This window comes from Aspergillus saccharolyticus, assembly GCF_003184585.1.
Source record: "Aspergillus saccharolyticus JOP 1030-1 unplaced genomic scaffold BP01scaffold_30, whole genome shotgun sequence".
NCBI classification, from domain to species: Eukaryota; Fungi; Ascomycota; class Eurotiomycetes; order Eurotiales; family Aspergillaceae; genus Aspergillus; species Aspergillus saccharolyticus.
The window spans coordinates 64,857-91,522 of NW_020290640.1; the positions used below are offsets into that span (position 1 = coordinate 64,857).

Consider the following 26,666-nt stretch of genomic DNA (forward strand, 5'->3'; position numbering starts at 1 on the left):
AATACGAGGAGGGCTTGCATCTCAGGTCCAAAACCCGGACAGGAAAACAGGGTTCTTAACATAAACTAGAACTAGACGAATCAGGCAATTCCTACACAGGAGAATCCGAAGAGAGCAACTCTTAGTAACTTGATTGTGGGGCTGCTGAAACATTCATTACCAACAAGAGAGTAATGCCAATAGGTCGGTCTATCTGTAGCCCTGAGTGCAGTACTCATCCTAACTGCAGTCCTGGGTGTACGGAGTATGCAGCTGATTGCTTACAAAGGACCCTGTAATATTGTGTTATCACTCCTGGCGAAGTGCAGGGATGTCTGGCACTACTGCACTGCTCATTTCCCTTATCTTCCTCATCCCGCCAAGCATGGGCCATCCATCGTATTGACTTCCGCCACAAATGAACAGGCAACCGACCAGATCAATTGAGACAGGGTTTTAGCTACAGGTAGCTAGTCTAGTCTTGACACTTGATGTGGTTTATCTATTACAGTTCCCGGTGACCTGTAGCCTGTCTCCGGAACCGTTCCTCCGGTGAGAACAACCACCCTGAAATTGTGAACCTGAAAGTTTGAGTTGGAAACAGAAAACCTGCGCCGCCGCATCCGGTAAGCCCCACCCGCCGACCGACCGACCGATCGAGCAGAACCGATAATCCCTCGAAGGGATCTGTAATTTTCAATCCCCAATACACTCCCCTTAGCGCGGGATACACCATCGATCCCCAGGGTCTGTCGGCATTCCATCGGGAAGTCATGATGTCAGACCCGCTTCCATCCAGGAACAGAATACGAGGGACACAAAGCTGAGGTGCATTCCTTTTCCTCAATTGCGCGAGATTATTCAATGTAAGCGTAATAATATGGTAATTTAGGACTCAACGCAACGCGACGAACGCAACGCTACTCGACCCAACCCAACCCCATGCTGAACCAGAGAGCTGACATGAAACACAGAAACAAGTAACGCATAATAACATAATTATGTATCGAATACTACAATCACTCGTGCGGTAATGATGCGGTGCGTTGCGATGCAATGGGGACTGCTGCGGAGTCGGGGATTGGATGGCTTCCCCTTTCCAACTCATACTTTTTACCGGCAGGGCGGAGTCGGTCGGAGGCTTTAATGCTTCACTCACTCACAGGCAGACCTACAAAACCAAAGCCAAAACACCCATCAACAGTCCACCAGCGCCGGACAGAGGGGCCGTCAGCGAGGCACCAGCGCCGGCCACGGCCGAGGTGGTCGCGGCGGTGCCGTTGGCGGTGGAGCTGTGGCTAGCAGACGCGGAACCTGAGGGCGAAACATGGTTAGTACTGGTCGCAGGGGTGCTGGAGGAGTGCACCGCACTGGAGCTGGAGCTGGAGCTAGGGCTGGAGCTGGTGGTGGTGGGAGAGATGAGGGTACTGGAGGTGGTGGAGGAAATGAGGGTGCTGGCAGTACCGGTAGAAGAGCTGGCGGAGGAGGTGAGGGTGGTAGAGGCCGAGGTAGAGGCGGTGGAAGAGGAGGAGGAAGAAGAAGAAGAAGAAGCAGTTGAGGTGCTGGAGCTGGCGCTGGAAGAGGAGCTGGAGGAGGAAGAGCTATCTCCCGTCACGTCGAACTGCTGCGACTGAGCGAGGATGCCGCTGTTCTGGGCCGCATCGGAGACCAGGTTGATCTGGTAGCCGTTGCTGTACCGAAGTCAGTCCTGCACGAGTCAAAAAGACGGAGGCTACATACCCGTTGGTCAACCCGGACAGCCCAGAAACCGTGTAGGAGCCCTTGGAGGTCTCGACATCGGAGGCAATCTTCTGCTCAACCGTGGGGTAGACGGCGTTGTTGACGATGTAAAGATTGAACGTGGACGCGTCGGTGCTGACGGAATCCCACTTGACAGTGAACGACTTGGACACATCGACGTCCTCGCCCTTGGTGGGGGAAGTGACCTCGAGGGCTATACCAGAAGTTAGAACTGTTTCAATCAAATTAGACTAGTAGAAAAGGCAACCTACCGCCAACAATGGCAGCCAGGGGCAGAACGGCGTAGGAGAAACGCATGATGGCGGATGATAAGCAGATGGCTCGGTTTTGAAACGGGTGACGAGAGGAAAAGAATGCGCGATGCGAGGAGCAAAGATGCAGAAGAATAGATGCAGACAACGAGCGTCGGTGGTGGTGATAATGAAAAAGGGATTCTGCAACCGGATAGACACCGACACAATATATAGCCACAAACGAGGTGAATGTCTCAGAAAAGTCTGTATCAACAGCTGGTGATTCCCAGTGGCAATGGGGGGGCAGTCGCTCTCATTTCACTGGATAGGTCTGAACATGTCAACGAAAATAGATAAGACAGCAACCACTAGTAAGCGCCAGAGGGCCTCCCGGAGGGGCCAGCCAATCATACGATCGGGGGTCTGAGATTTCTGATTCTACAGCCAATATTGCAGAACAGTTCCTTTGTGCCCTCCCTGCATCCGTTCATGGTGATCATTTGGCCCAACTGGGACTGTGGAGCACGATGACTGAGTGCAGTGGGTGTATGCGGAGGAAGCCCTATCTCTCGCTGTCTCTCAGGAACCGGAACCATCCAAGAATCACAACGCTTACCATACTCGCATGTGCACTCCGTACTGGGCTCGCAGGACATTGGCCCAGGCGCCCCAAAAATAGACCGAACTGTCTCACTTGGTACAGCAACGGCGCGTGGTTGGGTTTGGCAGTCCTGGGTTGGTGCTGGCAGCCATGGGCAAGCGATGGGCCAATCAGACAGGGAAAAGATGCTTTCGGGTCAGTCCGACAGGAACTACCGAGTTCAACCTTGGAGCAATTCGGGTGGACCTTTTGTCCCGAAAAACGCATGCATAAGGTGAGTTCGCGGTTCACAGTTCACACAACGTGTCTTGGAGGGAGGCAGGGCACGGTCAGGCAGTATGCAATTACATCATAATTATCACCAGGATTTCTGCAACTCCCAAATTAAAATTAACAGAGATGAAAACAGTCAGAGACAATGAATGGCGGCTCGAAACGGAGAATGCCCCGAGGCGCTTGTTGTCCTCGTGGTGGCCACCGAACGCAGCCTCCAAGCATTCCTCGGAATCCCTTCGGTTAGTCCGAGTCACGTGTGTGTATTGTTTCTCCATCAATAGCAGGATAATGTACAACACTATGTATCATGTCCATAGGTACCTACAGTAGTAGGACACAACCGGTGTGGATTGGAAGAAAGAAGGAATTACCCGCTCTACAGTGGTCAGATCCAATGTCTCCAGTCCTCACCCAATATATTGATTTAGTCACCGAGGCAGTCGAGTACACCTCTCCCCACTCCAGTACCACTAATATTTATTACTTTGTAGTTTCCTCCGGATATGCAGTACAGATGGATAAACACAACCACTTCTCACTCAGAGTTCGGCCACCGGACACGCTTGGCAGTAGATCAGGGGCAGACACAGTCACTAATAGCGCCAAGTCGACCTAAATCCATCAGCCCAGTAGAGCTGCAAGGGGCAGCGATCGTCCTGCAGAGCAATCGAGGATCGATATATCGATTGGTTCCTGCAGCGATAACGCAGGGAAGCCCACCAGCAGGCATACTCTGCTTTGGGTGAGCGGACTGCGAATGGACAAGATGCGAAAGCGTTGTCTGCAGCTTGTATTCGCAGTCCATACTGGTTCTATAGAGGATGGTGGATGATTATAGCCTCGATTAGGGGGCCTCTGGTGTCCAGCCTGTGTTCCCGAACGTGCCACCATAGAATCGATTGGCATAACATGATAGAACACGTCAGTCGCACACATCATATAGACAAGCACCTTGGCATGACCAACGTCGCTGAGATTATGGTTTCTCCATTGCAATCGGACGGGGAAAACCACTGTACCGCGGAACAGATAGTTTTCCTTTGTCAACAGTCTGGGTCTAACCGCGGGCTCGATACGTAATCTTCACCGTGCTGTTCATTTCCTCTTCGTATCCTGAATCCGCCATGGCATGCGATCGGAATGACCAGTGTGTCTGCAAGCTTGACCAGAGTCTACTCTTCACAGTCATCCGTCGTGGTTTAAGCTTTAACTCAGGCGGGTTGTGTTGAATATTGCCCCTTTGAAAGCAAGTCCGTCAACTGTTGCGTCTCGGCAGAATTACGTGCACAAAACAGGGGGATCAACAGTGACATTATGCATTAACCGTAGTCCTAGCCATACCCTCATAGCTTGCTTACACAAACAACAACTCAACTGATTCACTCCCACTTCCTCATCAAGGTGTTTCCCTCGACCTCCCTGTCAAAATTCACAATATGGGTCGAATGGCACCAAGGCTTGATGCCCTCCTCCTTCCGGATAACATCCGCAAAGAATGAGCACCAGTTTTGCCGCGGGTAAGCCTTGTTGATTTCCTCCCGAGTGACATCGTGGAGGATCCGGCCAAAGTCCTTGACATTAGGGTGCTCGCCCACATTGTCGTAAAGGGTCGCAAGCTGGATGAGCTGGCCGAAAAAGGTAATGGTCCCGTCCACGCCCGTGTCCTGGTGCCGGATGATTCCCTCAGCGACCGCTTCCGCCTGGTCGGTAGTCGCGCCAAAGTCTTTAAGAACCTGCAGAGCTTTGATGCCGCCATAAAGGTCAAAGGACATCCGAGTAGCGGTCAGATGCTCCTCGGCTGTACCGAGATCGTGCAACAGACAGAGCAGGGCCCAGCTTGCAGAACTAAACGTGGCGGCTTGCTTCGGGAACTGCTGTTTGGCGATGGCCATGCCTGCCGGAGGGTTAGTGTCTCGTCTCTTGATGCTCGCGACCGACGTACCGAAGTAATACACCCGCATCGAGTGATTGAAGGTCTGCGGATGAAGAACAGCCCGAGCATAGTCTCGAGTCTTTGCAACGACGGGGTCGTCAGAAGGAAACTGGATCTCATCGACCGAGAGGGGAGCAGGTGCGTTGATGAAAGGCTGATCCTTGAAGATGACACCGGCGTTGACGGGGACGCTGGTCCAGCCGTTGAGTTCGACTTCGCTGTGACACATGGTGGCAGCGGTAGTACAAGAGTCAAGACAGGTTCAAGTGCAAAAGAGTCTTTTGAAGATGATCAGGTCACTGAGGAGAGAAGGCATTGGCTACCTTTATAGGTCTCCGCAGCGCGGATGCGCTCATGGTGACGATTTGTAATCCCAGTTGACAGATTGCTCATTCTCAACCTCAAGCTTCACCACACCGTGCAAAGGCAAGCCACTGCAAGATGTCGCATAGCGAGAGGACAACGGCTGCCTGTCCGCGGGATCTTTTCATCTCGTCCTCAGCTCCAGCCCGCGGCTCGAAACTGACTTTACCGAATCGGGAAATCTTTTGGAGTGGGGCAGACGCTGACCAACCATTGCTGGGGTTGTCCGGCAGTACAAGATGACGTGGACAACGCCTTGAAGACCTCCAGCCTATATCAGCAGCCAGTCGCCATCTATCTGTCCCATACTGAAAATCCAATTAGACCTAGAGCTTGATCCCTGCTCCGCCTCGGCCCAGAACCTCTGAAGGATTTTCTCCGCATTGATCACGTTGATACATTTCGTCTCGAACCAGAACCTGCGGAGGCAGTCCCCCACCAACTGTTTCTGAGACTCATCCCGAGTTTCCAAGCCTGCGACAAATAAAGGCCAGAGGATACACTTGAAGAGTGCCTCGTTGCTCCGCAGGGAAGCCAGCATGCTGATGAGTTCCTCCTCTATGTCCTCCAAAGGAGTCGAGTCTCCCGTGAGTACGTCGCAGACACGCCAGCCGTAGATCAAGGTCCCCAATTTATAGGCCTGGCCTAGGTCCTCCAGATCTTGCAAAGTTCGTGTTGGCAGAGGGTTTGAGGAACAAGGCAGCTCAACATCCTTGGCCCAGGAGCAGCAGTCAAAGCTCTGGGTGGACTCTAGTGAGACCTTGATGGTATGAAGCAATGAATCCGCACCGATGCTGTCAAGCTGCTCAAGACTCGCCAAACAATCTCGAGCTGCCGAGAAAGAGCGGAGAACATCCAGGAAGTATTCTGGGCATCCCAGATAAGCCTTGTCGGCGCTCATTTGGAGGGTTGTGGATGGCTGGTGGGTAGGGGAGTCCACGAGTAGCCCAGGACGCGTAAAAGTCGTGCCTAGTGTGTCGATCCTTGAATAAAACTCCAAGTCAGTCCGTGTATTACAAGTAAGAGAACGAGTCGTGAAGCAGGGACATACAAGTAGACCTGGCGCATTGCAAAGTTGCGCATCCCTTCGATAGTTGTCCCCAATTCCCTCGAGCTCGTCGAAACCCGGATCTCAGCGATGAGCTTTTTTACACCCTCAACGTGGAAGTTCCAATTGTCATTTCCGGACTCGAACAGGTCTAGAAGAATCAATAAAAATGCACTGACGATCAAGATATCGATCGAAGTTGTCCCCTCGTCCAGGGCCTGCCGGAGCCCTCTGATAGCCTGGTATTTGTACAAGGAAGCGCCATAACGAGGTTCTAAAGCGGTTGCTTGTTGTTGAGTTGCGAGAATTTGATCGAAAGTCTGTGTGATATTCGCTCTGTGTCGCGCTGCGAGAGCGACGACGGACGAGAGGAGGACCGGATGGGCGATAGCAGCGGGAATAAGCTGTCTGAGGGGGTTGCGTTGGCTATCGAACATGACAAACAGCTTGCACACGCATTTGCTGTCTGTCAGAAAGATCAGCCAGGTATCTCAGATACTCGGTCAACAGCAACTGACAGTAATTGAGGTAGTATTGAGAATCCTCGTCCAGACTTCGGGTCACGGGCTCGCCCAGGCCGAGAGGTATGTGGGAAAGAGCAATATCAAAGGTTGTAGCGGGCCATCGCTCTAAGTTCTTGATGATCGTAACTGTAGAGCCGAACTGTGAGGAAATCGCCCGGTCGGGTTTGTATGGGGTGTTGACTGATGCCTTTGCTGTACCGCGAAACGTAGCGCCCTTGACCCAACGGAGAGGCCTCTTTTGCAGGCACTCCAGCCCGGCCTTCTGGCACTTTTTACACGGGGGCTCGGACATTTGGCATTCGACATGTCTGCGACGACATGTGTAGCAGGAATTGTACATGATGCATGATAGAACGCTTTGACGAAGGCGGCAGGAGTGATAGGAGAATAGAGGGTGGATGAAGGGAATCTTTTGGAAAACAAATGCGGGGGAGAAATGGGGTAATCCCCGACCGTGAGATAGTCAGGTGACCTGTTTCTCTTATCGCTTTATCTTATCGTCCTCTCCCTCTCTTGTCTCTTGCTGCATCCATCCTCTCGCAAATTCCTACACCTGCCTTGCCAGCTACCGCTACAGCAATGAGGCATTCTTTGCCGAGCAGCTCTTTTCAACCAGTACAAGCTTATGTTCCATTTTTCTATGGCGCCTGTGGCACGGACCAGGGAGATATCCTCCGGGATTCATAGAATGTTTGGGGCGACCATGGCCACTCGGAGAGTGCCTTCGTATCCAGGCGCGTCGCCTTGCACTAGCTTGTGCTCACAGACTCTCACATATCAGCGTCACGACAAGGTGCGTGCCTCAAAAAATCTTTTAACTCACTTCTATGGCTGAAATAACGCTATCGCCGTTCATCTTCTAGCTTGTATGCTGGCTCGAATGTGGGATGCGCCTTTAGCGGTTTCCATCGGGGTGGAAATTGTCGAGCAGCGACGAGAGGAAGTCGAGAGCGAATTTGAATTTGAAGAGACTAGGTTCGCGCATGGTGCCACTCTAGTCGCCGCGCGGCGTGATATCTCCAGGGAACAGCTAGCCGAAAGGGACGCTAGTGCTCGCGCATGGTTGTGAGTTGCAGACAGGGCTAAGAGCCAGGAAGTCAAGGATTTTTCCATGAAGATGGATTGCATGCGTCACCCTGTAAACAACGAGCACAATACATGCGAGCGTCATGAGCGCCTGGAAGAGCTCCATGGTCAAGATGGAAGCTCTGCTGACAGGAACTTCTCAGGCGATCCAGCCTGGGAAACTACTGCTGGTAGCCTACTCCTGGCATCTGTTCCCGCACATCTTGGCCACAATTTCGGGCATGGACCTAATCACTCAGGCCGACTTGGTCTTTTCCCTTAGTACCACAGTCACAGTCGGGTTGGAAGAAAGCCCGGTGATGAAGAAGGCGAACAGTATCTACTGGTCTCTACCACTGGCCCGCGTCCGGTAGTACGGTGCACCCATTACCTCCATGGGTACGCTTGACACCAGGGGACGTGATAGACTATCGATCAAAGAGTTCCTGCTCGCATTTCTTGGGTGTTATCTTCGCTGGTGGAAGGAAATGCGCCTACGTCCAGTCCTTGCTGTCGGCCTGCTGTCAGACTTCGAGGTCTTGCTAGCTAAAGCAGCGGCTACGCAATGCTGCCCGGAAGCCGACGCACTCCTTAGGAATGAAGACTCGTGGTTATCTCTCCTTTTTGAGGCAGCCAATCACTATCGCATTCCTGCGGGGAGTCAGAGGTCAAGAGCGGACAGTCTAGTATCCCTCGGTCGTAGATATGCCGATGACTTTCTGGGAAGGCTGTCGTGAGCCTTTCCAGATTTTCTGCGACACGGCCGGTTCGTGGGATGCATGAGCGACGAAGAAGAGCGAATTGCCTTCCTTCGGCGAATCACGCAAGAGATCTCTGAGTTAGTTGGTTGTAAGGACCTCGTTATCAGGTGCGGGCGCCGATTTGGATCAACAGATGTCTGGGAGTATGCAAGTGCACTTCCGACGGAACAGACGACTCGGGGGGGTAGTGCCCTCGGATCCAAAAGAAAGCTTGATCAATTCCTGGCCTTCTCGGGTTATCGAAGGTGGCTGTGTGCTGGAGGTGGCTCGCAGGAAGAGTTTGAACAAGTGCATCAAGCGTTTTACCGCTACCGTCAAAATCCTGGCTACGACGATCTCGAGAATTTGATCAGTCTAGAGCAGGAAATGTTTCCTGATGAGATCGAACGAAAGGCGGTAGTTGAAGATTACCTCTCGCGCAAGGCACGATATGAATATCATGGGGAAGAGGTTCTTAAACGAGATCTCCGACTCGACGATTTCGGACGTCAATGCGAGCCATCTGACGACCATCTATGTCATGCGAAGATCCCTCATTATATACTTTTCTATGGCGACGAAGACTCAACGGGTTTTTTTGTTCTTGATGATTCACCCAATAATCTTACGAAAGATTGGATGGCCAGGTGTGACATGCGGCATTTCACTGCCCTTGTGGAGGCTCAAGGCATCTCTGCTAGTGCTTTCGCATGCGAGCTATATGAAACCCTGCAAACGCCCCAACTGTCAGGAGTCGGGAGTGCTGTCACGAGTGGTCATTCCCACATTACGCTCAAGGCCGTCTTCACCATGAATGAAACTCTATAAGACGCTCTGCACGCCTACCATCGACGTCAGGACCCTGCAAAAGTACGTTGTTGACGCCCATTGGTTTCGAAGTTGTGAGCAAAGACAACAGGACTCCTACAAGGAACCGCAAACGGGGCCAGAGTCACTTTGGCCATTCTCGACTAGGGTCAGAACCATGGAGAAAGACGACCACGTTTCTCCAAACTCACTCAGTGTACCGGAGTCACTCGACGTGCGCCCCCTAAGTCTGCCCGAGGCATTTTCTTGTATTGCACTGCTTGACTCGAGGAGACACGACGTGCCCTTCGACAAGTTGCATCACGCTATCGCAATCTCATCGACCGACTCCCTTTACGTCTCGACTTCCTTGTTATCCGATCCGTGGAACCAGCAAGAATCACAAGACATTGTTCACATCGAAGGCAATATTGGCCGGCCTGGAATCTCCTTCCTAGTGCCACCGCCAGCACCCGTGATCAAGGAGGTCAAGATCACCGAATGGCCCCAAACGACATATGAGGTCTTTGACGGGTGCCTTGATGACCGCTTCGGCAGCACCTCGTTGCATCTGAGGTTTACTGACGATGTTTCTGGGATCGACGTAGGGCCTAGCTTGTGCAAAGACTCAATGGTGTACTTGGTCGAAGCACTGATCTCGCTGCATGACCACAAATATTGGGTGGCTGATTTGGATGTCAATAAATCACTTCAGCGCGCAAGTCTTCGGCGGGTTCGATCGTACACTGATAGTGGTCATAGCGCGGGAGGAGAGCCACAACTTTTCTAACGTGCGTCGATCGATGAAATGAGTTGGTGCAACCGCCTATGGGGGCGGACTGAGTCTGGTTCGAGCGCATCAGAACTGGGAAGCTCGATTGGCAGCATCCGTCCTAAGCATCGCTCTGGGCCAGGAAACTATGATTTTGCTAGACGATATCTGCTGGCAGTGCTTTAAGTAAGAGCTGGGACAGATCCAAGAAGAGGATCGGGTGGTTGTCATTGCTTGAGGTTCTCTTATGGCCTTTTCCATAGATTGAGATTCATGTGAAGTCTTGGATTGGTGCAGGGCCGACCATGAGACGCTACGACAGTTTCTCCGACCATCTACTTCGTTCTATTTGCCACTCAGTCTGGATTGATCGCAACAAAAGAAACCGTCATATCATTAAGCTCGGCCTCCACGCTGCTGAATAAAAGTGTTTGTAAAGTGCAAAGACATGCCTGCAGACAGGATGGCATCACACCAAAAAGCAACGCAAAGTTACGACCGTCACGAGATCATCTATCAGCACAATCCATGCAACCACCCGAGCGCGCAGCCACGCCGGCGTCGCCTACTGCAATCTTGAGATCGCTCAACGGCCGAATCTGCGAGTAGTGACTGAAGCATTTGTCGAGAAGATCCTTCTCGAGTAGGCCGACAAAGGGGAGGTGAATGCGACCGGGGTGCTATTTGCAAGGAAGGACGGGAGCGGCGGACAGATTCATGCTGAGGCTGAGCTGGTCCTCGCCGCTGGCGCCGTCAATACACCACAGCTTCTCGAGCGTTCCGGCGTTGGAGATACCCACGCTACTCGAAAGTCATGGCATCAAGCCAATCATTCATAAAGCGAATGTTGGTGAGGACCTTCAAAAACACTGGTTTGTTCCGTTCAGTGGGGAGGTCGCCGATGGACAGATTACCGCCGAAGCACTGTGCAGCCCAGAGTTTGCCCAGGTTGCCCGGAGGCATGGCAAGCATGAGGCGCGGGATCACTGAGCTTGTGTCCCGTTTCGTCTGCGTTCTTGACGCTTCCGGAGCTTCAAGACGGAGAGCTGCAGTTCCTGTTGGACAAGCATCTCGACGAGCCGGCGGTATCACCCGACCGAGCAGCGCAGTGTCGTCTCCTGCGACAGCTGTTGGAGGACACGGAGGAGCCGACCGGACAGGACACCCTCGTCCCACTTCAGATCACTCTTGAAAAGGTCCTCGTCCTAAGGGCATCTTGCCATGACGGAAGCTGAGTATTTCGTGAGAATTGTGGCCGTGCTCAAGTGGCCTTCCTCGCGCGGCAGCGTCCAGCTGGCATTCCCTGACGCCACGGCCTCTCCGACCTTCGACCCGCAACTACTGGTTCCTGGCACAGCCGCTGGACGTCGGGCTACAGGCACGTCATGGTCACTGGCTGGACACTCTGGCGGCTACAAAGCGAAGACATGGATTCAACTGCCTTCCTCTACAACACCGTCAACCCAGTCGCACATTCCCGAACCATGGATTGTCGAAACACAAATAGATTGCCACCATCTATACATATCATACACTCTGATATTGTACACAAAATTAACCCCGATTCTCGTCCAAAAGCCAAACACGCTCAAGCTACGTCAAACACAAAGCAGAGACTAATATACAGGCATCAAGAGGCGACACCCTCAGACATGCCCTAAACCACACACTCCATCAGCATCCCGACCTCAACCCCGTGTATACAATGCAACGACGAATCACTTACGTCCCAGCGGCTTGGCGCGTTTCGTGATCGACTTGACTTGGTCCTGCTTCATCTTGGCGGCGCGAGCCCTGCAGGGATATGCGTTAGCTGTGTGCCTGGAGAGGGAGTGCAGTGGGTATTGGCAGTGGGTAGTGGGTATTGGCAGTGGGTAGTGGGTAATGGCAAGGGCACATACTCAATCCGGGCCTCCTCGTCAAGAAGCCTGACATGTTCGCGGGCCTCCTGGACGGCGCGGCGCGAGGCCAGGAGGGCGCGATCGGCCTCGCGCTCGGCGGCCTCGGCGCGGGAGACCTGCTCCTTCGCGGCGAGGACGGAGGGGTCCTCGTTGTTGTGGCGCCCGAAGCTGAAGCGTGAGTGGCCGTGGGTGCTGCCGCTGTGACTATGGCCGTAGCTGCTGTGGCTTTGGCGGCGCGAGGAGGAGGAAGAGGAGAGGCTGGAGCGTGGGGAGGTGGAGTGGTGGGAGCGACGCGAGCGGTGCGAGTAGTGGGAGGTGTTAGGGTCGTCGATGCTGCGGTCGGAGGAGCTGGAGACGGAGTTGCGGTGGAAGAGAGGCATTTTGTCTGGTTTATTGTGGTTTGTTTTGCAAGTATCAGATGGCTCAGTGTCAAGTAAGTTAAGGTTGATCGTTGCAGTGGAGCTTTAGTGTAGTGGAGAACGACCGAAGTCCGGGGGTGAAAGGAGGTGTATATATCTTCATCTCCCATCCCCAGCTCCACCACACCTCAGCAGTGGCCGTACGTCAGTGGCGTAGTATAACAGTTATCGCACCGCACCACACAAAAACCCTCTGAGCGTCGATCGGCCAGCGTTACCCGTATAGTCTTTCGCGGCAGTGCGAGGGATGAGCGCATTGGCGGCCAGATAAGCACTGGTTAGTGGCGATGATGTCAAAGGCGACTGCAGCGCGGGTCGATCCCTGCGGCGGTGGCCAATGCGCGACACGCTCACATTGGACGTGGCAGATCTGCTCTCGCATTTGCGCAAGGGTGGTTGCTGTTGTTGATACTCTCGATGGTTGATTTGTGGATTGCGTTTTGCTGGGAGGGGTGGGGTGGATTGGACACGGTATGTCGTGGTTGTGCTGAGTGGTTATGCTGGCGGTGGTGATGTTATGCCAAGTTGTTTTGCGAGGGTGCAAGGTTATAGAGCCGTAGTTATCAATGATAAGTCTTGTGAGATGGGATTACTGTCTTGTTGATGTGGGTTGCTGGCTGTGCTGTGTCTGGTGCAAATATATACATTGCGGATGATATATCATCACGCGTGCTCTAAAGGTAATGGATGACGTTGTAATGATCAATGTGCACGATATTCTGTTTGAGGAAGTCTAAAGGATTTATGTAGACTATGGTGCTAATAGCCAATGTCAGACGTTTGTATATCAGTGTCTGATCAAATATACAGTGATCAAATATACAGTGTCTGATCAAGGTAGGGTGTTTTGACCTGGCAAAGATGGACCATGAGATGATTTGCACAACTTTGACATATAATAAAACAGGGCTCTTCCATAGAAGCATCATTGGTCTAGTGGTAGAATTCATCGTTGCCATCGATGAGGCCCGTGTTCGATTCACGGATGATGCACTCAATTTCTTTTTTCGTTTTTCCTGCCCCCCCACAGTCACTGGCCTGTATTATGTATAGCCTCGGAAACACTTTTTGACCTCCACTCGATCACACAAGCACCCCCCTAGTCCTCTTCAGCTGCCTACAAATAGCCTAATCCAGACCTTCCTCATCTTTCCGCTCAATTCCTCGCGCAGACTTCTTTGCTGCCTCTGCATCTCCAGTTTAGCCACCAATCTACTCCGTCTCTGCAAGAGATCTGCACAATGCTTGGTACAGCGGCCAATAACACCCTCTGGAGCGTTCCGGCGCCACCAACACACGGGAGCCAATGGTTACCTATCCTTAGAGTGGCATTCGGGGTTGTGGTGCGGAGTCTAGATTGATATCTGAGCGCTCGAGCGGGGTCAGCCAGTGGTGGTCGATCAGGGACTGTTTTCTCTCCTGAATACTACTCTATACCGTAGTAGTGTACGAGATCATCTGTCTATTGCTCATGGATGGACTGCCATGCATGGTCTGGACTGACTTGGTCACAAGTTCTGCATCCCCGACGACAGGGGCTGGATTGACCTCGGTCTGAGCTGTGCAGGCCTCCGTCTGAGATGAGGTGCCTCTGAGGAGAACTCGCCATCCTCTCGGTCTTGTCTATCGGCAAGCATCTTTCTCGGTAACGGTCAGGGAGAGCACTATCTTGGAAGTCTTCCATGCTCTGCTGTGACATCGATTATAGTTGAAGAATAACCTCACCTCTCCAGATAGACCCTCGCCAACAGCCCGAGATCAAGCCCAGCAAGCGGCATGAAGCTAGCGACACATCCCCGACTGCAATTGTTTGCGCGAATTGCCACTATACACGATTCCTCGGTCCTACACTCGACACGTGAAAGACCGTGGCCAACAGGCGACACAATAGATGAATGCGGGGGTTGCATCAACCGGCCGCGCTATGGCGGAGGATGAAGCATATCGCGCTGGAACGGCGACTTCACATCCGTGGCCGTTCTGTGTTAGCGGTCGTTCTCTTCGTGGGAGACTTCATGACAGCGAGCCATCCCTTGCATCTAAACATATTTAAAGGGGGTGAATGCCCTGAGGATTGGACTCAACAAGACATCACGGACATCCCCAGCCTGAGCAGATCAAGAGCTTCAAAATCATCACCAGTCTGAACAGATCCCACCCCCACCAACCACCCATCCTCACCATGCTTTGCCAATCTCTCCTCGTTGCCGCCCTGGGCCTTCTCGCCCAAGCAGGGCCTATTTCCAGACGTGATGCGGCAACAGTCCTGACAGACCTCCAGACGATCTACACCGACGTGTCGACCCTCAAGACCGACCTGAGCAACTGGACCGGCGACCTGCTCGCTGCTCTAGGCATCGTAAGTGACTACAACACCGTCAAAAGCGCCCTGGACACCGCCATCACCGACACCACGGCAGCCTCGACATTCAGCACCTCCGAGAGCTCGAGCATCACCTCCGAGGTGTCCACGCTCTCCGTGCTAATTGTTGCGACCCTGAACGAGATTATCGCCAAGGTAGGGCTGGCCTTTCGTGCTGCCGTTGAAGCTTTTTAGCTTGCGTGCCGTGGCTGATAATGTGTACAGCAATCCACCGCCGCGTCCGCCGGCGTCAGCTCCACTCTTCTCTCGTATGTCGAGACCCTGAAGACCGAGACGGATGAGCTGGGTGCGGACCTGGAGGCCAAGGCGACCTCGACTGATCAGACGACGATTGCTTCCGCCATTGCGTCGGTTGATGCTGCTTTCGCTAGTGCGATTGCTGCGTACGAGTAGAGGTCGCGCGAAGTCGATCGGCTGGTTCTGAAGGTGGGACTAGTCAATGGCCCGCACCGCATAGCAATTAGTATAGTGTGCGAGAGGAATCTAGCAGAATGAATCAAAAGGAGTTTACCGGTTCTATTCGAGGTTTGGTGCAGTGGATGTAGGGCCATCTTTGTAGCAGCCAAGCTCTTCCGGGTCGGCCTGCTGTGAAGGTGGATCTGCTCGTTGAGAGAGTAGTACTTGATTTGAGCCTGTTGACTAGTCCTGGGTCTTGATAGATCTGTCTGGAGAAAGTGTAAGGGTCTTTCTTTCAGCTTGCCTGTGACTCCCATCTCTGCTGTGGGTGTACCCGTCGCCCAGGCTTATCTTGCAGTGTACTGTTTTGATTTCGGTCCGTGGGGTTTTGTTGTGAGAGTCCATTGATTCAAAGATATGACAACAGTTGTTGAATGTACCTAGCAGTAGACGAGGCTCAGGGCCAGAATGTCAACCACCATTCAATCATGATGCGAGCGGAGGCGCCCTTGGAGTTTAGTATTCTCTACAGCTTCATCTCGAGTGTACAATGCATATCTTGTATACGACGTGAGACAGCCAGATGTTAGCCTCATGCAATTTCTTAGTGAATAAGAGCTGTCGGAGGTGTCACTTATGACTACTATTAGGAGAACCACCTTTAAAGATGAAGAAATCACCCCTGTGAATGGAGATAGCATGACCGTGTGAATCCATATAACTGGCTTCTGTGAATCAAGTACATCAGAAACTATTTGAGGAGTCCTGAATCATGATAACGGCTTACTCTCCCTCCATTTCCCACTTCCCCAGTTCCCAGAGATATCTCTTCAATCCTCCTCCAACCATTTCCACATTACCTCAGACAGTATGGGACTTACAAGCGTATCGCACGGGATACCTTGATGAATCCCACTACCACTCCTCCACCTGCCCAATCTCAGCCACCGGCTCAAGACCGAGTGAACGGAAACTCTACACCGGGGAAAATGCCAGAAAGCGAAGCAGTACCAGCACGCCGAGACAAGGACACTACCCAATGCTCCTGGGATGACAAGAACACCACACAATGACTCCGGCTCAATCGAAGCCAAGAATCCTTTGCAAAACCTTACACACGATGGAAACCACAAGGAGCAGCTGAAGGAGACAGAAGTGCAACATCCTCGCAGAAGTCACCACGTCAACTCATGTACGGTAGCCAGCACTCAGAATGTCTAGAGCTTCAGTGCTGCAGAGTTTCAAAGTCGGCGACGATCAACTCATGCTCCGGTCACCCCGAGGTTAGACGAAGCAGGCTGATTGGTTTGCTGGTCGGTTCAAGATTCTTCGCCGTGTCAAACCTCGAGCCTAAAGCTCTTTCTGGAATGGCTTTACCAACCCTACAATGGCATACCAACTCGAATTTACAAAGAAATCTGCCAGGTTGGTTGCACCCTGCCAACCCTGGGATGAGCGAGAACAACTGAAGCAGAGAGACACGAACCGCAACGGATGAGCAAGTCCTGCGGCATGACACCCGCCATAGAACAGGCATGACAAGCACAACACATAAACCTACTGTGCAGAGTGCAGAGATGCCTTGACTCCAAAAAGGGGTAGCACACACAAACCGAACAGAGTAGCGTTAGCGGTTGTGTCAAGACAATCAAGCCGCATCAGGATTGAAAAAGAGCACGTTTTGGAACATGGAGCCTGTCTCTACCCAACTCGATCCACTTTACCTCGTGGCATCTACCTACTACCCCTCTCTGGATCACACCTCATCCCTTCTCCTATTCCATCTTCTGCTATGCACACACCCGATTCCACAAACTTCCCCACCACCCACAACTACATCGGCACTGTGAATACTATATCTACGAAGAATCATGGCGCGGCGCAGGAAGTACATCTTGCAGTGCGAGATTTGTCAATACACTTTGCAAGAACTACCCTCACACTCTGATTGAGTTTGGGGTATTTCTGAGGAGCTTCAACGTAACAGGGAGATAATACGCAGAATGAAGTAAACTCGCAGGTCAATCAGTTCATGAGGCGATCCAAAGTCATATGATCGAGAAATTCCTTGTCTACAGGCCGTACTCGTTGCATGCACATCCCCGGAGGACTTAACAAGACACATAGGGTTGGACTTTGCGAGATATCACTGCATCCCATGGCACATACGCTGAACGACACTCGACACCATGCAAGGGCCCGAGCAGCCAGCATCAGCCAACAAGACACGACGTAGAGCTCTGCTAGACCGCTGGATTATAATCCAAGGCGGACTCCGACGGCGGCAGACCCGCGGTGAATCGATTCGGATTGAATTGTCGAAACAGGATCGCCAGCGCCGCCCGATCATGTGGCGACAAGCTCGCCAGCCCTCCCAGATTCTCTCGATCGATGAGATGCACGCACTCCCCGTCATCGATCGCCAGCTCCAGCAGCTGCGGCAGAGTGCCCATCCTCACAAAGACATCGCGCCACAGTCGATCATACAGGTACACGCGTCCGAAATGGATGTACTCGATCCGCTGTCCTGCTAAAAGCCAAGACTACCAGGAGCGAGCTGTGTCTTCATAGAGAATATATCCCCCTCGTACAATGGGATACCACCAGAGACCATGGATATGGATTAAGATAGTTTCGCTAATCGGGACTCTGCCTGTACGAAGCTGACCCTTATGAGTAAAGTCAGTATCATACTTCGCTCGTTCAGTCGCTGGTAGAAGCTTGAACATGAGGTAGATAAGCCAGTCAGACAGGCGTACATTGTACGGTAGCCATCCGGAGATAATCGGATCCCAGCGCCCGACCACCAAGGGTCTTTGTACCCATGCGACTTGGTCGTATTCCGCCTGTTTGGTCTTGTTGTTCTTTATCTTCCTAGGTGCGGGTGTAACCGGGTCTTTGTCACCGAGCTTACGTAGAATGACAATGACCGCAAAGCTGGGAATCGCCGCAGGAGAGATAGAACGGTCGTCTCGGGCCAGCTGTTGGTGAGTTTCTGGAAGCAAGCTGATGTCGTGCAGCAATCCATGCGATCCCCCAGGTCGATGCGGCGGACAAGCGAGACATAGGGGCTGTGCAGCAGCTTCTCAAGGCGCCCTGTGAGACGGGACTCCTTGTCGCCGGGAATCACGGCATACACCTGGCGGAAAAGAAGCGCCGAGGCGCTGCGACAGAATGCCTGGTTGACGAGACGGAGACTGAGTAGCTCTTGCATGGCGGAGATGGTTAGGATGGTTTCGTCGATGCCAGCAGGCTCTTGCCACCATTCGTCGCTGCCGTTGGTGGGCTTCACTGCGAAGAAGATGATCTATGTGAATTAGCTCAATTTCATCATCGCAGATAGTAAATTCTAGCTTACTCGATCGAGGATCTCCATTGGGAGCTTCTTTGTGGGATCTATAGTCAAGTCAGGAGTTGTATTGCTCTGTAAAGCTGTTTTCGGGGAAGAGTGCGATGCGTGATGTGCCCGTGGTCATACGATAGAGGATGGACGAAGAGGATGGACGCAGAGGATGGACGCAGAGGATGGTGTTGCTCATGTTACTTCACTGTCACGGGGGAAGGCGCTATACATGGAAGACGTCACGTGCACTTCACTGTATCAGATGGGGAGACATATACCAAAAACATCAATTAGTTAGATAGGGCTCAATATAACGTTTATTCAGGCCTACTGTGGTTGCTGTGACGCTGCCAGGAGTTCGTGACATCATTATTCCATATCATACCTCAAAATCAGCAAATCTCTTTCTCCGACGCGATTCCCAGACTTCCACCTCCAGCCAACTGCACATACCGTCCTAATGCCATCATCGGGAAGTAGTGAGCATAAAAGGCATAGCCGATATAAAAGAATCTTGGGAACCCTGTTGCTGTGAACCGCGTCTCCTCCCAGGTGGCGCCCCTCCCACTGTCTCCCTTCGACTGAGTCTGGAGCAGATAGCTGACACCTCGCTCAATAGCAGTGCCACCGGAAGCCAGATACGGCAGCAAAGCCATGACAGCCCACCCTGTCTGCGACGCGGTAGAAGGATGATCGATGCTGGTCCAGTTGCTGGACCGGTAAGTCTCGAGGCTCTCGCCCCATCCCCCGTCCGCATTCTGGACCGACAGAACCCACTGCACCGCTCTAGAAGCCATATTCGAAACGCGACTATCGTGCTTCCGGAAATAAACTAACCCGCAGAGCACATTACTCGTTCCATAGATGTAATTGCATCCCCACCGGCCATACCACGCCCCGTTCGGCTCCTGCTCGTCAGCAAGGTACAGAATCGCGCGGTCCGAGGCCGCGGACATCTGCGCCAGGAGCTTCGGGCCCACGCGTTGAGCGACCGGACTCTGAAGAAGTAGGCCGAACGCTTCCAGCACACGTCCGGTGACGTCCGCAGACGAGGGGTCGCACAGGCTATCCATATCACTGAAGGGGATCTGGTTCAGAAAGAGCGCGTCGTTGTCGATGTCAAATGCTCCCCAGCCGCCGTCCTGGTTCTGCATCCCGAGGATCCAGCGCACCGCGCGAACGATGTTGTTGTCCGTCGCGCTGGATCCATGCTTGAGAAAGGCGATGATGGCGGCTGCAGTGTCGTCGCTATCGGGATACCAGGTGTTGAAGTACTCGAAGCTGAAGCCTCCTGGGATGGTCTTGGGGCTGTAGACCTGCCAGTCGCCGTAATTCTGTGTGAGCTGGTGATTCTGAATCCAGTTGATCGCGGATTGCAATCGTTTGCTGTCTCGGGGGTGTGCCGCATCGCACAACGCAATAGACATGAGGATTGTGTCCCATGTTGGGGAGACGCAGGCTTGCATGCGTCGACCGCGATGGTCATCCCATGCAAATCGCTCGACCGCCTCCAGCGCTTTCACTACCGGAAGGTCGGTGATCGCGTAGCCTTCGAGCGTCAAAGCCAGCAAGCCGAGATGCATCGGCGGGAAGATGCCTGCCCAGTCTCCAGAGTCCTCTTGGTGGTCGAGAATCCAACGGACACAGCTGCGACGACTGTAGCCTCTGGTGGGAAAGAAGCGAAAACCATTCAGGAAATGCAATACACGATCGATAACCAGAAACACCATGGCCAGATAGCTCGTCCCAGTGGTACTGGCAGGCCGCTGGTAGGGAACCATCTTATCAGCAGGGTCGAGCCACAGCTCGTCGAGATAAGTGCCATTGGCCACGATGTCTTTGGGGAGGGGATAAATCGGACGGTGATGCGAGACAATCAGAAGAGGCACTATCGTGCTCCGCGCCCACGAGGCAAACCTGTAGATATTGATCGGCGCCCAGGCAGGCATGAAGATGAGTTCCGCCGGCAGCTCAGGGACCGCCGCCCAGGGGAAGAGGCCAAACATCGCCAGGTAAAACCGCGTGAAAATGCGGACTTGGGCAATACCGCCGACACTCCGGATGTACTCCGCGGCCCGGCGCATGGCGGAGGACTCAGGTGGAAGTCGCAGCATTTTGAGGGCAAAGTACGCTTCGGTCGAGGTCGAAACGTCACCAGGATAGTGCGGCGCAATCCCCCACGAACCATCTGGATTCTGCTGGGATAGCAGCCATCGGATGAGGGGCTGTGCTTGCGAAGTCAGGTCTAATCCGAGAGCTTGTCGAAGGAAAACATATTCGGCTGTGATGGTTGCATTGGATTTCAATTCGCCGCACCAGTGATTGTCATCTTTCATGTGCTCAAACGAGTACTGAGTTGCTTTGTCGAGCGCAGCGCGGGCTGCACGAACAGTAGGTTCAGAAGCAGAATTTGCCAGGCCTGGCTTGGTTGTGACAATGTTGGTCGACATGTTCATGACAGAGAGTGTAAACGTGGCTATCGACAACTGTCAAATTCCCTCCGAGTCATGAGGCTTGTCAGCACATCCTTATATAGCAGGCTTTGTATCCTCCTTCCTGGTTGAAGAGAGCATCCGTCCCCACGCAGTCGCATTATCAAGTCCACCCCCCGAGGCAGAGAACACGGCCCTGAATGGCTCGTACCGCTGATCTGGTATTTCCATCACATCGATCTCGCCCCACACGAAACGAATCGAGGGCCAAACAAACAGTGGGGATTGATATTCCCTGCAGGGATGCGCACGCGGGATTTGCAATTTAGAGGTCATTCGGGAGTGGATCCACAATGGAGCGAGTAAACTTGGGTGGTGATTGGCAAATCTACCCCGCTACTGCATGTAGAGAGGAATTTGGGCGGCTGATTTCGTATTCAGGGCGTGATGAGGTGATCAAAAATGATAAGTTAGCCCTATCTCGTATCCACGACCCCACCCGATCGACAGCCAGCGCACTGGTCCCCATCCCCTAGACCGATTGTGAATGTGCCTGAGAGTCGACACGGGCTCTCGCTCGATTCTTCGCAGTTATTCTTGCCACTCATTCTGGTTCCACGCGAGGCCGACTTATTAGCTGCCTTGAGGGCACTGCAATCGACACCTCGAGAAAGGTGGTCCGCCAGTTGAAACATGATACCAATTCTCCTGGTCAGTGTCATTTGCCTACTGAGATAGAGTCCAACTGACAGTAATCAGGCTGCTGTGGTGATAGCCACTATCATCTACGACCGATACTTCCATCCTCTCGCCAAATTCCCCGGCCCAGCACTCGCTGCAGCGTCGCCAGTAACCGCTTCCTTTTCCCCAGTCAGACTCAACACTAACCCACGACAAAGATATGGGCCATGCACGCGCGTTACTCGGGGAAGCTCCTCCCCAAATTACGAGCCCTGCACGAGAGATACGGTATGGAACAGACACAGCAAGCTGCCAGTGTTGACTGATACTGACCCGCGCAGGCCCAGTAGTTCGAATCTCCCCCAACGAACTCTCCTTCGCAAGCCCGCGCGCACGCGATGAAATATACAAGGACGAGTACACCAAGGGCTTCACTCCCACTCAGAACAACGTCAGCTTTGCGATCGATGTGGTGATCGGCGACACCACCGCGCAGTCTGCAACCACCCGGACAGACCATCGAAGTGTGCGATCGCAAGTCCAGGGAATTCTGGCGACATATCCAGCTCAAATACAGGAGCATCTCCATGAAGCCTATCTGGGAGAGCTGGAGGAGGAGCTGGACACCGCGGCCCGTGATGGCAAGGAGTACAATCTGACGACGGGGATGGACCGACTGATCTGGCAGTGCATGGGGCACTTCTTCTTGGGCCATGAAATTCCCCTAAGCACGAGAGAGACATTTACTTCGTTTCGCCGGTGGGATAACGCGTACACCGCCGGGCTGGATCTCATGTTCTATATCGGGCGCTTGCCGGGGGCTGCGTGGGTAGCGTCGATATTGCTGAGGATGGTTCGATTTGTGATGACAAGCGATCGGGTCCAGGTGAACACCTTCAGTCGGATTCAGGAGTGAGTGGGATGAGAAGTTTGGTATAATATAGGGAGATCTAACTGCTCGACCCGCAGACTCACGGACCGCAGGGAGTTCAGACAAAGTCTCGTCGCAGAAAAACTGGGCATCTCCGACGGTGCTGATGGATTGCCCGATTTGAAACGCGCCATGGCGCATATTAGTCTTCTTGTGTAAGCCTTACTCCCATTCTCAGTGAAGATGGTACATCCACTGACGAGGCCAAAGCATCGGCGGATACGACCCAGTTTCAGCCGCAGCGTCCTCCACCTTCTACTACTTGCTGCGCCATCCGAAAGCCCTCGCAAAGCTGCAGGCCGAATTGCGCGAGGGCTTCTTGACAGACAACCCCCTCAATGACGAAAAACTCTCTCGTCTCCCCTATCTGAACGCCTGCATCCACGAGAGCCTTCGCCTGCAGTCCCCCGTGAACGACGTGGGTGCGCGGATTTCGACCGGCATCGAAGTGGACGGTGTCTACGTGCCCCGAGGGGTGAGTTGCATCTACTACCCCCACAGCTAATTGGAACTGACGTCTCGACACAGGCAAAAGTCTTCGTGGATAAGTACTCGATTCACCGCTCCGCAAATTACTTCCAAGACCCCGATCAATGGGACCCAGAACGATGGACCACCCCGACTGCTGGGTCGGATCTGGGCGCCTTTTCGGCCTTCTCGGTGGGCACTCATGCGTGTCCTGGCAAGATGATGGGGCTGCGAGTGCTCCGTCTCACTGTTGCGAAGCTGTTGATGAGATACGATTTGGAGTTGGCAAATCCTGAGTTCGATTGGGATCGGGATGCGCATTGTTGTCATGTTTGGCAGGACTTTCGCGTGGCTGTGCGGGTTCGCTCGCAAGCAAGGAGTGTAGGTTGATAACAGACTGCGTGAGGAGGATAGAACTATCAGGACCGATATTGGCACAGAAACAGTCCTGGAGAATATTTACGAAACTTGTAGAGTTGAAACGATGTGAAAACAGCTCCATAGACACTACGTTTATGCCAGAATATGGATTGTTTTCCTCCTGACCTCAAGTCCTTGTTGATTGATAATGATAATCATGGATTATCGAGCTTTCTGCTCTGGCCGCGTCCTGTCTTTGCGAGTTGCGCCACTGTATCCTGCTAGGGAGCGTCCTTGAAATTGATCTGGGAGCACAAAGCAACACGAACTGATCCTGGCAAGAAAGGCTTCTAGATACCTCTTCCATCAAATTCCTCCATTGGTGCCTCCAAACTCAAACGCCAACGAAGGTGACTGAGGTATAGGGCTGAGTATGCGTATCGACATTGAACCTTTGATCCTAGCAAATCTGCTCTAGGCCGAACAGTCTATCTCTACCGTGTCTTGTGTGCTGCGTCTTGAATGTCTATCATATTGACCCTGGCCTCACGTCAACCTATCCACTACTCGCTCCCTACGCAACTCGCCATACCCCGGACATGCACGATGAACCCGTCCGCACGGACAAGAGCCATCTATCTCGTTGCCATCGGCTCAGCCTGGCGGTATACCTCCTCAGCCTCCGCGTGCCTGTCCTGGGCCTCCAGTACCGCGGCCAGATTCCGCAGGCTGTTCAGAGTGTACGGATGCTGGGGTCCCATGAGTCTCGTCCATCCCCTCACCGCACGTCGATGCATCTCCTCTGCCTGGCTATACTTCCCCTGTTTATCGAGGATGAGCCCCAGATTACCCACCCCAGTCAGGGTATTCGGGTGCTCCGGGCCAAGGACCTCCTCCCTGGCGCGCAGAACCCCTCGATGAATCACCTCCGCCTCCGGGTCTCGACCCTGACAGCTCAGCACATTCCCCAGATTCCCCATCCGCGTCAACGTGTCTGGGTGATTCGACCCCAGCAGCCTCTCCGACCCCTGCAGCGCCCGTCGCTGCATCTCCTCCGCCTCCGCATGCTTGCCCTGATTCAGCAGCGTCACCGCGAGATTCCCCACACTAATCAGCGTCTGCAGATGGCCATCCCCGAACGCCACCTCCCACCCCTCTAGAACCCGTCGTTGAATCCCCTCGGCTGCATCGTACCTCCCCTGACTGTCCAGACAGCACCCAAGATGCTCCATCACAATCAAGGTCTGCGGATGCGCCGAGCCCAGCCGCTGCTCCAACCCGCAGGGCAACGCTCGGCGATGCATCCCCTCCGCCTCATCGTACCGCCCCTGCTGCTCGACCACCAGCCCCAGATTCCCCAACGTGACGAGCGTGTCCTCATGCGCAACCCCACGGACCCTCTCCTTAATCTGCAGCACCCGTCGGTGCATGATCTCCGCATCCATGTACCTGCCGCGGTGGGTGACGACGATCGCCAGGTCGGTGATGCCGGCGAGTGTGTGCGGATTCTCCGGTCCCAGCAGCCGCTCGGTGACCTCTAGCGCCTGGCGATACAGGGTCTCCGCGTCTTCGTAGTTGCCGCTGTTGTGGAGGTGGCGGCCGAGGTTGCGTATCGCGATGAGGGTGAGGGGGTGTTCGGGTCCGAGAAGGTCCTGGGTTCGCTTGAGGGCTTGGAGGAGGTGGTGGTGGTGTGCTTCGTTCTCGTGCTTGCTGTCTGGCTCGATGGGGCCGTCAGGATGCAGGCCATGCTGGGTCTCGCTGGAACGTTCGATCGGGTCCTGAAGTTTGAATGTGGCATTGGTTAGTAAATAGTAATGGGATGTTATGAGTCGATGGATGGTGTTGGATGTCAACGGACCTCGGGGCGAAGCATTTCGGAAGCGTTGAGAGAAATATCCCACAGCTGTTGCAGGGAAAACACTCGATAAGCGCGAAATCCTGCTCTCCACCGCTCGGGCTAGTCTTCTACTTATCAGAGCTAAGCTATACAATGTTTGCTTTCGACCCCGCGCTAAAGCAATATTATGTCGCAACTGGAGAACACCCCCGAGATCGGCCAACGAGATCTCAATCCTCATCTGCAAGTGTGGCCTCAGGATAGGCTGAGTTTCTCCGCTGCATGCTGGTCATTTAGTTCAGGATTAAGTGGCAATAAGTGTTGAACAGAATCACTCTACCTTATTGTTATGAGGTCTTCTAAGGCATACGCCCCCCCACCCCGGGCCGGCCCTGAAGTCTGTCTACCTTCTAGCGATGATCTTTCTTGACAAGGTCTGACCCACCTTCGCTTGGGACATTTTGTGGGGAGTATTTAGCTTCGAGCGAACTGGCAAGGTCTGGGAGGCTTCCAAGCACAGACCCCAGAGCCCAATGCAATGAGTGGTTGAAGTGAGAACCTCGATACGAAGCACCGTAGACATACGTGCAGTCGCATGCGGTGTATCCCCCCTCCCAAAAGGAACTGTCTGACATTTCCCCCCAGAGTACTACAAGATCCTTGTGAATTAGCGCGCTACTGGAGGATGCTAATGACCTCAGGTTCATGATGCTGAATCATCGGTGGCTCATCCAGTGACAAGGAATACCATTGGCGGGAAAAGTATCCGGCATATGGCTGGGTCTAGACTCTGAATGTACTCTGAATTGGGCTGATGTAGTTCGCTCTGTCAGCCTCCGACTTACCGATATTTGGAGTGCTTTGCGAGGTGGTAGGCTCCCAGGGCCATTAGTTGGGGATAAATAGCACAGTTGGTAATACGAGCCATTGCCTCCACACGATCCCGGCAGGCAAACTAAGTGGCACAACTCTCATCCGAACGATGATCGTCAGATCCATCTGGTACTAGCTGTCCATGTCGAAGCATTGGCGCGCAATGCCCCTTGAATTGCGCAATCGGGCTGTCGCCGTCGACCTGTATGGGGCGACCACAGTGCGGACAGGGCACGGCGCTGCGATTTACCCGCCACTCGGTCTAGTGAGGTCGAGTAGCTCGTCGAGACACTGTCTCTGGTGATGGACGGTCTGGTCAGAGAGGACACCAGTGCATATCTCCAGGCGATGGCCCGGATACTCTACTACACCGAGTGGTTCTGCAGAAGGGAGAGCTGCGAGATCCGCTTGGCCCAGCTGCATGAGGCTGTGGTCGCCAGGATGGACACGTTGCTGGAGTAATATCCATTGAAGTTAGAGTAAAGCTGTCCAGCCACTGAATCGGTGCGGACTTCAAGTGGTGTATCAGCTGGCACTGCT

The 26,666-nt window shown here is 53.4% G+C and overlaps 12 protein-coding genes and 1 non-coding gene across 13 annotated transcripts; 6 read left to right on the forward strand and 7 right to left on the reverse strand.

The window, feature by feature from the left end:
* Positions 1-1,150: 1,150 nt before the first annotated feature.
* BP01DRAFT_403819 (GPI anchored serine-threonine rich family protein) lies at positions 1,151-2,318 on the reverse strand (the record flags this gene model as incomplete). Its single annotated transcript, XM_025578689.1, has 4 exons — positions 1,992-2,318; positions 1,720-1,933; positions 1,444-1,670; positions 1,151-1,293 (listed from the first exon to the last, which is right to left on the reverse strand). Exons 1-4 carry the CDS (start codon positions 2,035-2,037, stop codon positions 1,151-1,153), a joined length of 630 nt encoding a protein of 209 aa, XP_025428928.1. The 5' UTR covers positions 2,038-2,318.
* A 1,911-nt stretch (positions 2,319-4,229) lies between these two features.
* BP01DRAFT_302005 (putative cyanamide hydratase) lies at positions 4,230-5,012 on the reverse strand (the record flags this gene model as incomplete). Its single annotated transcript, XM_025572051.1, has 2 exons — positions 4,230-4,744; positions 4,793-5,012. The coding sequence occupies 2 exons, from the start codon at positions 5,010-5,012 to the stop codon at positions 4,230-4,232; spliced, it is 735 nt and encodes a 244-aa protein (XP_025428929.1).
* A 405-nt stretch (positions 5,013-5,417) lies between these two features.
* On the reverse strand, positions 5,418-7,058 carry BP01DRAFT_302019 (uncharacterized protein; the record flags this gene model as incomplete). Its single annotated transcript, XM_025572052.1, has 3 exons — positions 5,418-6,129; positions 6,198-6,660; positions 6,713-7,058. 3 exons carry the CDS (start codon positions 7,056-7,058, stop codon positions 5,418-5,420), a joined length of 1,521 nt encoding a protein of 506 aa, XP_025428930.1.
* An 829-nt stretch (positions 7,059-7,887) lies between these two features.
* BP01DRAFT_384902 (uncharacterized protein) lies at positions 7,888-9,351 on the forward strand (the record flags this gene model as incomplete). Its single annotated transcript, XM_025577550.1, has 2 exons — positions 7,888-8,156; positions 8,733-9,351. The coding sequence occupies 2 exons, from the start codon at positions 7,888-7,890 to the stop codon at positions 9,349-9,351; spliced, it is 888 nt and encodes a 295-aa protein (XP_025428931.1).
* Positions 9,352-9,574: 223 nt separating this feature from the next.
* On the forward strand, positions 9,575-10,075 carry BP01DRAFT_268065 (uncharacterized protein; the record flags this gene model as incomplete). The annotated part of the gene is made up of 2 exons (XM_025571362.1): positions 9,575-9,742; positions 9,818-10,075. Coding segments are annotated over 2 exons (426 nt in total), but the record flags the coding sequence as incomplete, so codon positions are not given.
* Positions 10,076-10,565: 490 nt separating this feature from the next.
* Positions 10,566-11,207, forward strand: BP01DRAFT_121865 (uncharacterized protein). The gene has a single exon (XM_025570406.1). The coding sequence runs from the start codon at positions 10,769-10,771 to the stop codon at positions 11,090-11,092; it is 324 nt and encodes a 107-aa protein (XP_025428933.1). The 5' UTR covers positions 10,566-10,768; the 3' UTR covers positions 11,093-11,207.
* A 483-nt stretch (positions 11,208-11,690) lies between these two features.
* BP01DRAFT_367699 (uncharacterized protein) lies at positions 11,691-12,383 on the reverse strand (the record flags this gene model as incomplete). The annotated part of the gene is made up of 3 exons (XM_025576469.1): positions 11,691-11,695; positions 11,829-11,896; positions 12,004-12,383. The coding sequence occupies 3 exons, from the start codon at positions 12,381-12,383 to the stop codon at positions 11,691-11,693; spliced, it is 453 nt and encodes a 150-aa protein (XP_025428934.1).
* Positions 12,384-13,344: 961 nt separating this feature from the next.
* BP01DRAFT_t229 lies at positions 13,345-13,415 on the forward strand. The gene has a single exon. It is a non-coding gene; the product is annotated as a tRNA-Gly (tRNA).
* A 1,189-nt stretch (positions 13,416-14,604) lies between these two features.
* BP01DRAFT_403833 (cell wall mannoprotein 1 family protein) lies at positions 14,605-15,311 on the forward strand (the record flags this gene model as incomplete). The annotated part of the gene is made up of 2 exons (XM_025578690.1): positions 14,605-14,940; positions 15,010-15,311. The coding sequence occupies 2 exons, from the start codon at positions 14,605-14,607 to the stop codon at positions 15,196-15,198; spliced, it is 525 nt and encodes a 174-aa protein (XP_025428935.1). The 3' UTR covers positions 15,199-15,311.
* Positions 15,312-17,904: 2,593 nt separating this feature from the next.
* On the reverse strand, positions 17,905-18,740 carry BP01DRAFT_367701 (uncharacterized protein; the record flags this gene model as incomplete). Its single annotated transcript, XM_025576470.1, has 5 exons — positions 17,905-17,921; positions 17,961-18,075; positions 18,116-18,508; positions 18,560-18,597; positions 18,680-18,740. 5 exons carry the CDS (start codon positions 18,738-18,740, stop codon positions 17,905-17,907), a joined length of 624 nt encoding a protein of 207 aa, XP_025428936.1.
* A 196-nt stretch (positions 18,741-18,936) lies between these two features.
* Positions 18,937-20,994, reverse strand: BP01DRAFT_403837 (terpene cyclase/mutase family protein; the record flags this gene model as incomplete). Its single annotated transcript, XM_025578691.1, has 1 exon — positions 18,937-20,994. One exon carries the CDS (start codon positions 20,992-20,994, stop codon positions 18,937-18,939), a length of 2,058 nt encoding a protein of 685 aa, XP_025428937.1.
* A 1,838-nt stretch (positions 20,995-22,832) lies between these two features.
* BP01DRAFT_302025 (cytochrome P450) lies at positions 22,833-23,446 on the forward strand (the record flags this gene model as incomplete). The annotated part of the gene is made up of 2 exons (XM_025572053.1): positions 22,833-23,063; positions 23,117-23,446. Coding segments are annotated over 2 exons (561 nt in total), but the record flags the coding sequence as incomplete, so codon positions are not given.
* Positions 23,447-23,940: 494 nt separating this feature from the next.
* On the reverse strand, positions 23,941-25,289 carry BP01DRAFT_403842 (TPR-like protein; the record flags this gene model as incomplete). Its single annotated transcript, XM_025578692.1, has 2 exons — positions 23,941-25,194; positions 25,275-25,289. The coding sequence occupies 2 exons, from the start codon at positions 25,287-25,289 to the stop codon at positions 24,052-24,054; spliced, it is 1,158 nt and encodes a 385-aa protein (XP_025428939.1). The 3' UTR covers positions 23,941-24,051.
* Positions 25,290-26,666: the final 1,377 nt, after the last annotated feature.

Bases quoted from the DNA above. Each gene is read 5' to 3' on its own strand.
- BP01DRAFT_121865 (XM_025570406.1), top strand. From the start codon at position 10,769: ATGCGACCGGGGTGCTATTTGCAAGGAAGGACGGGAGCGGCGGACAGA.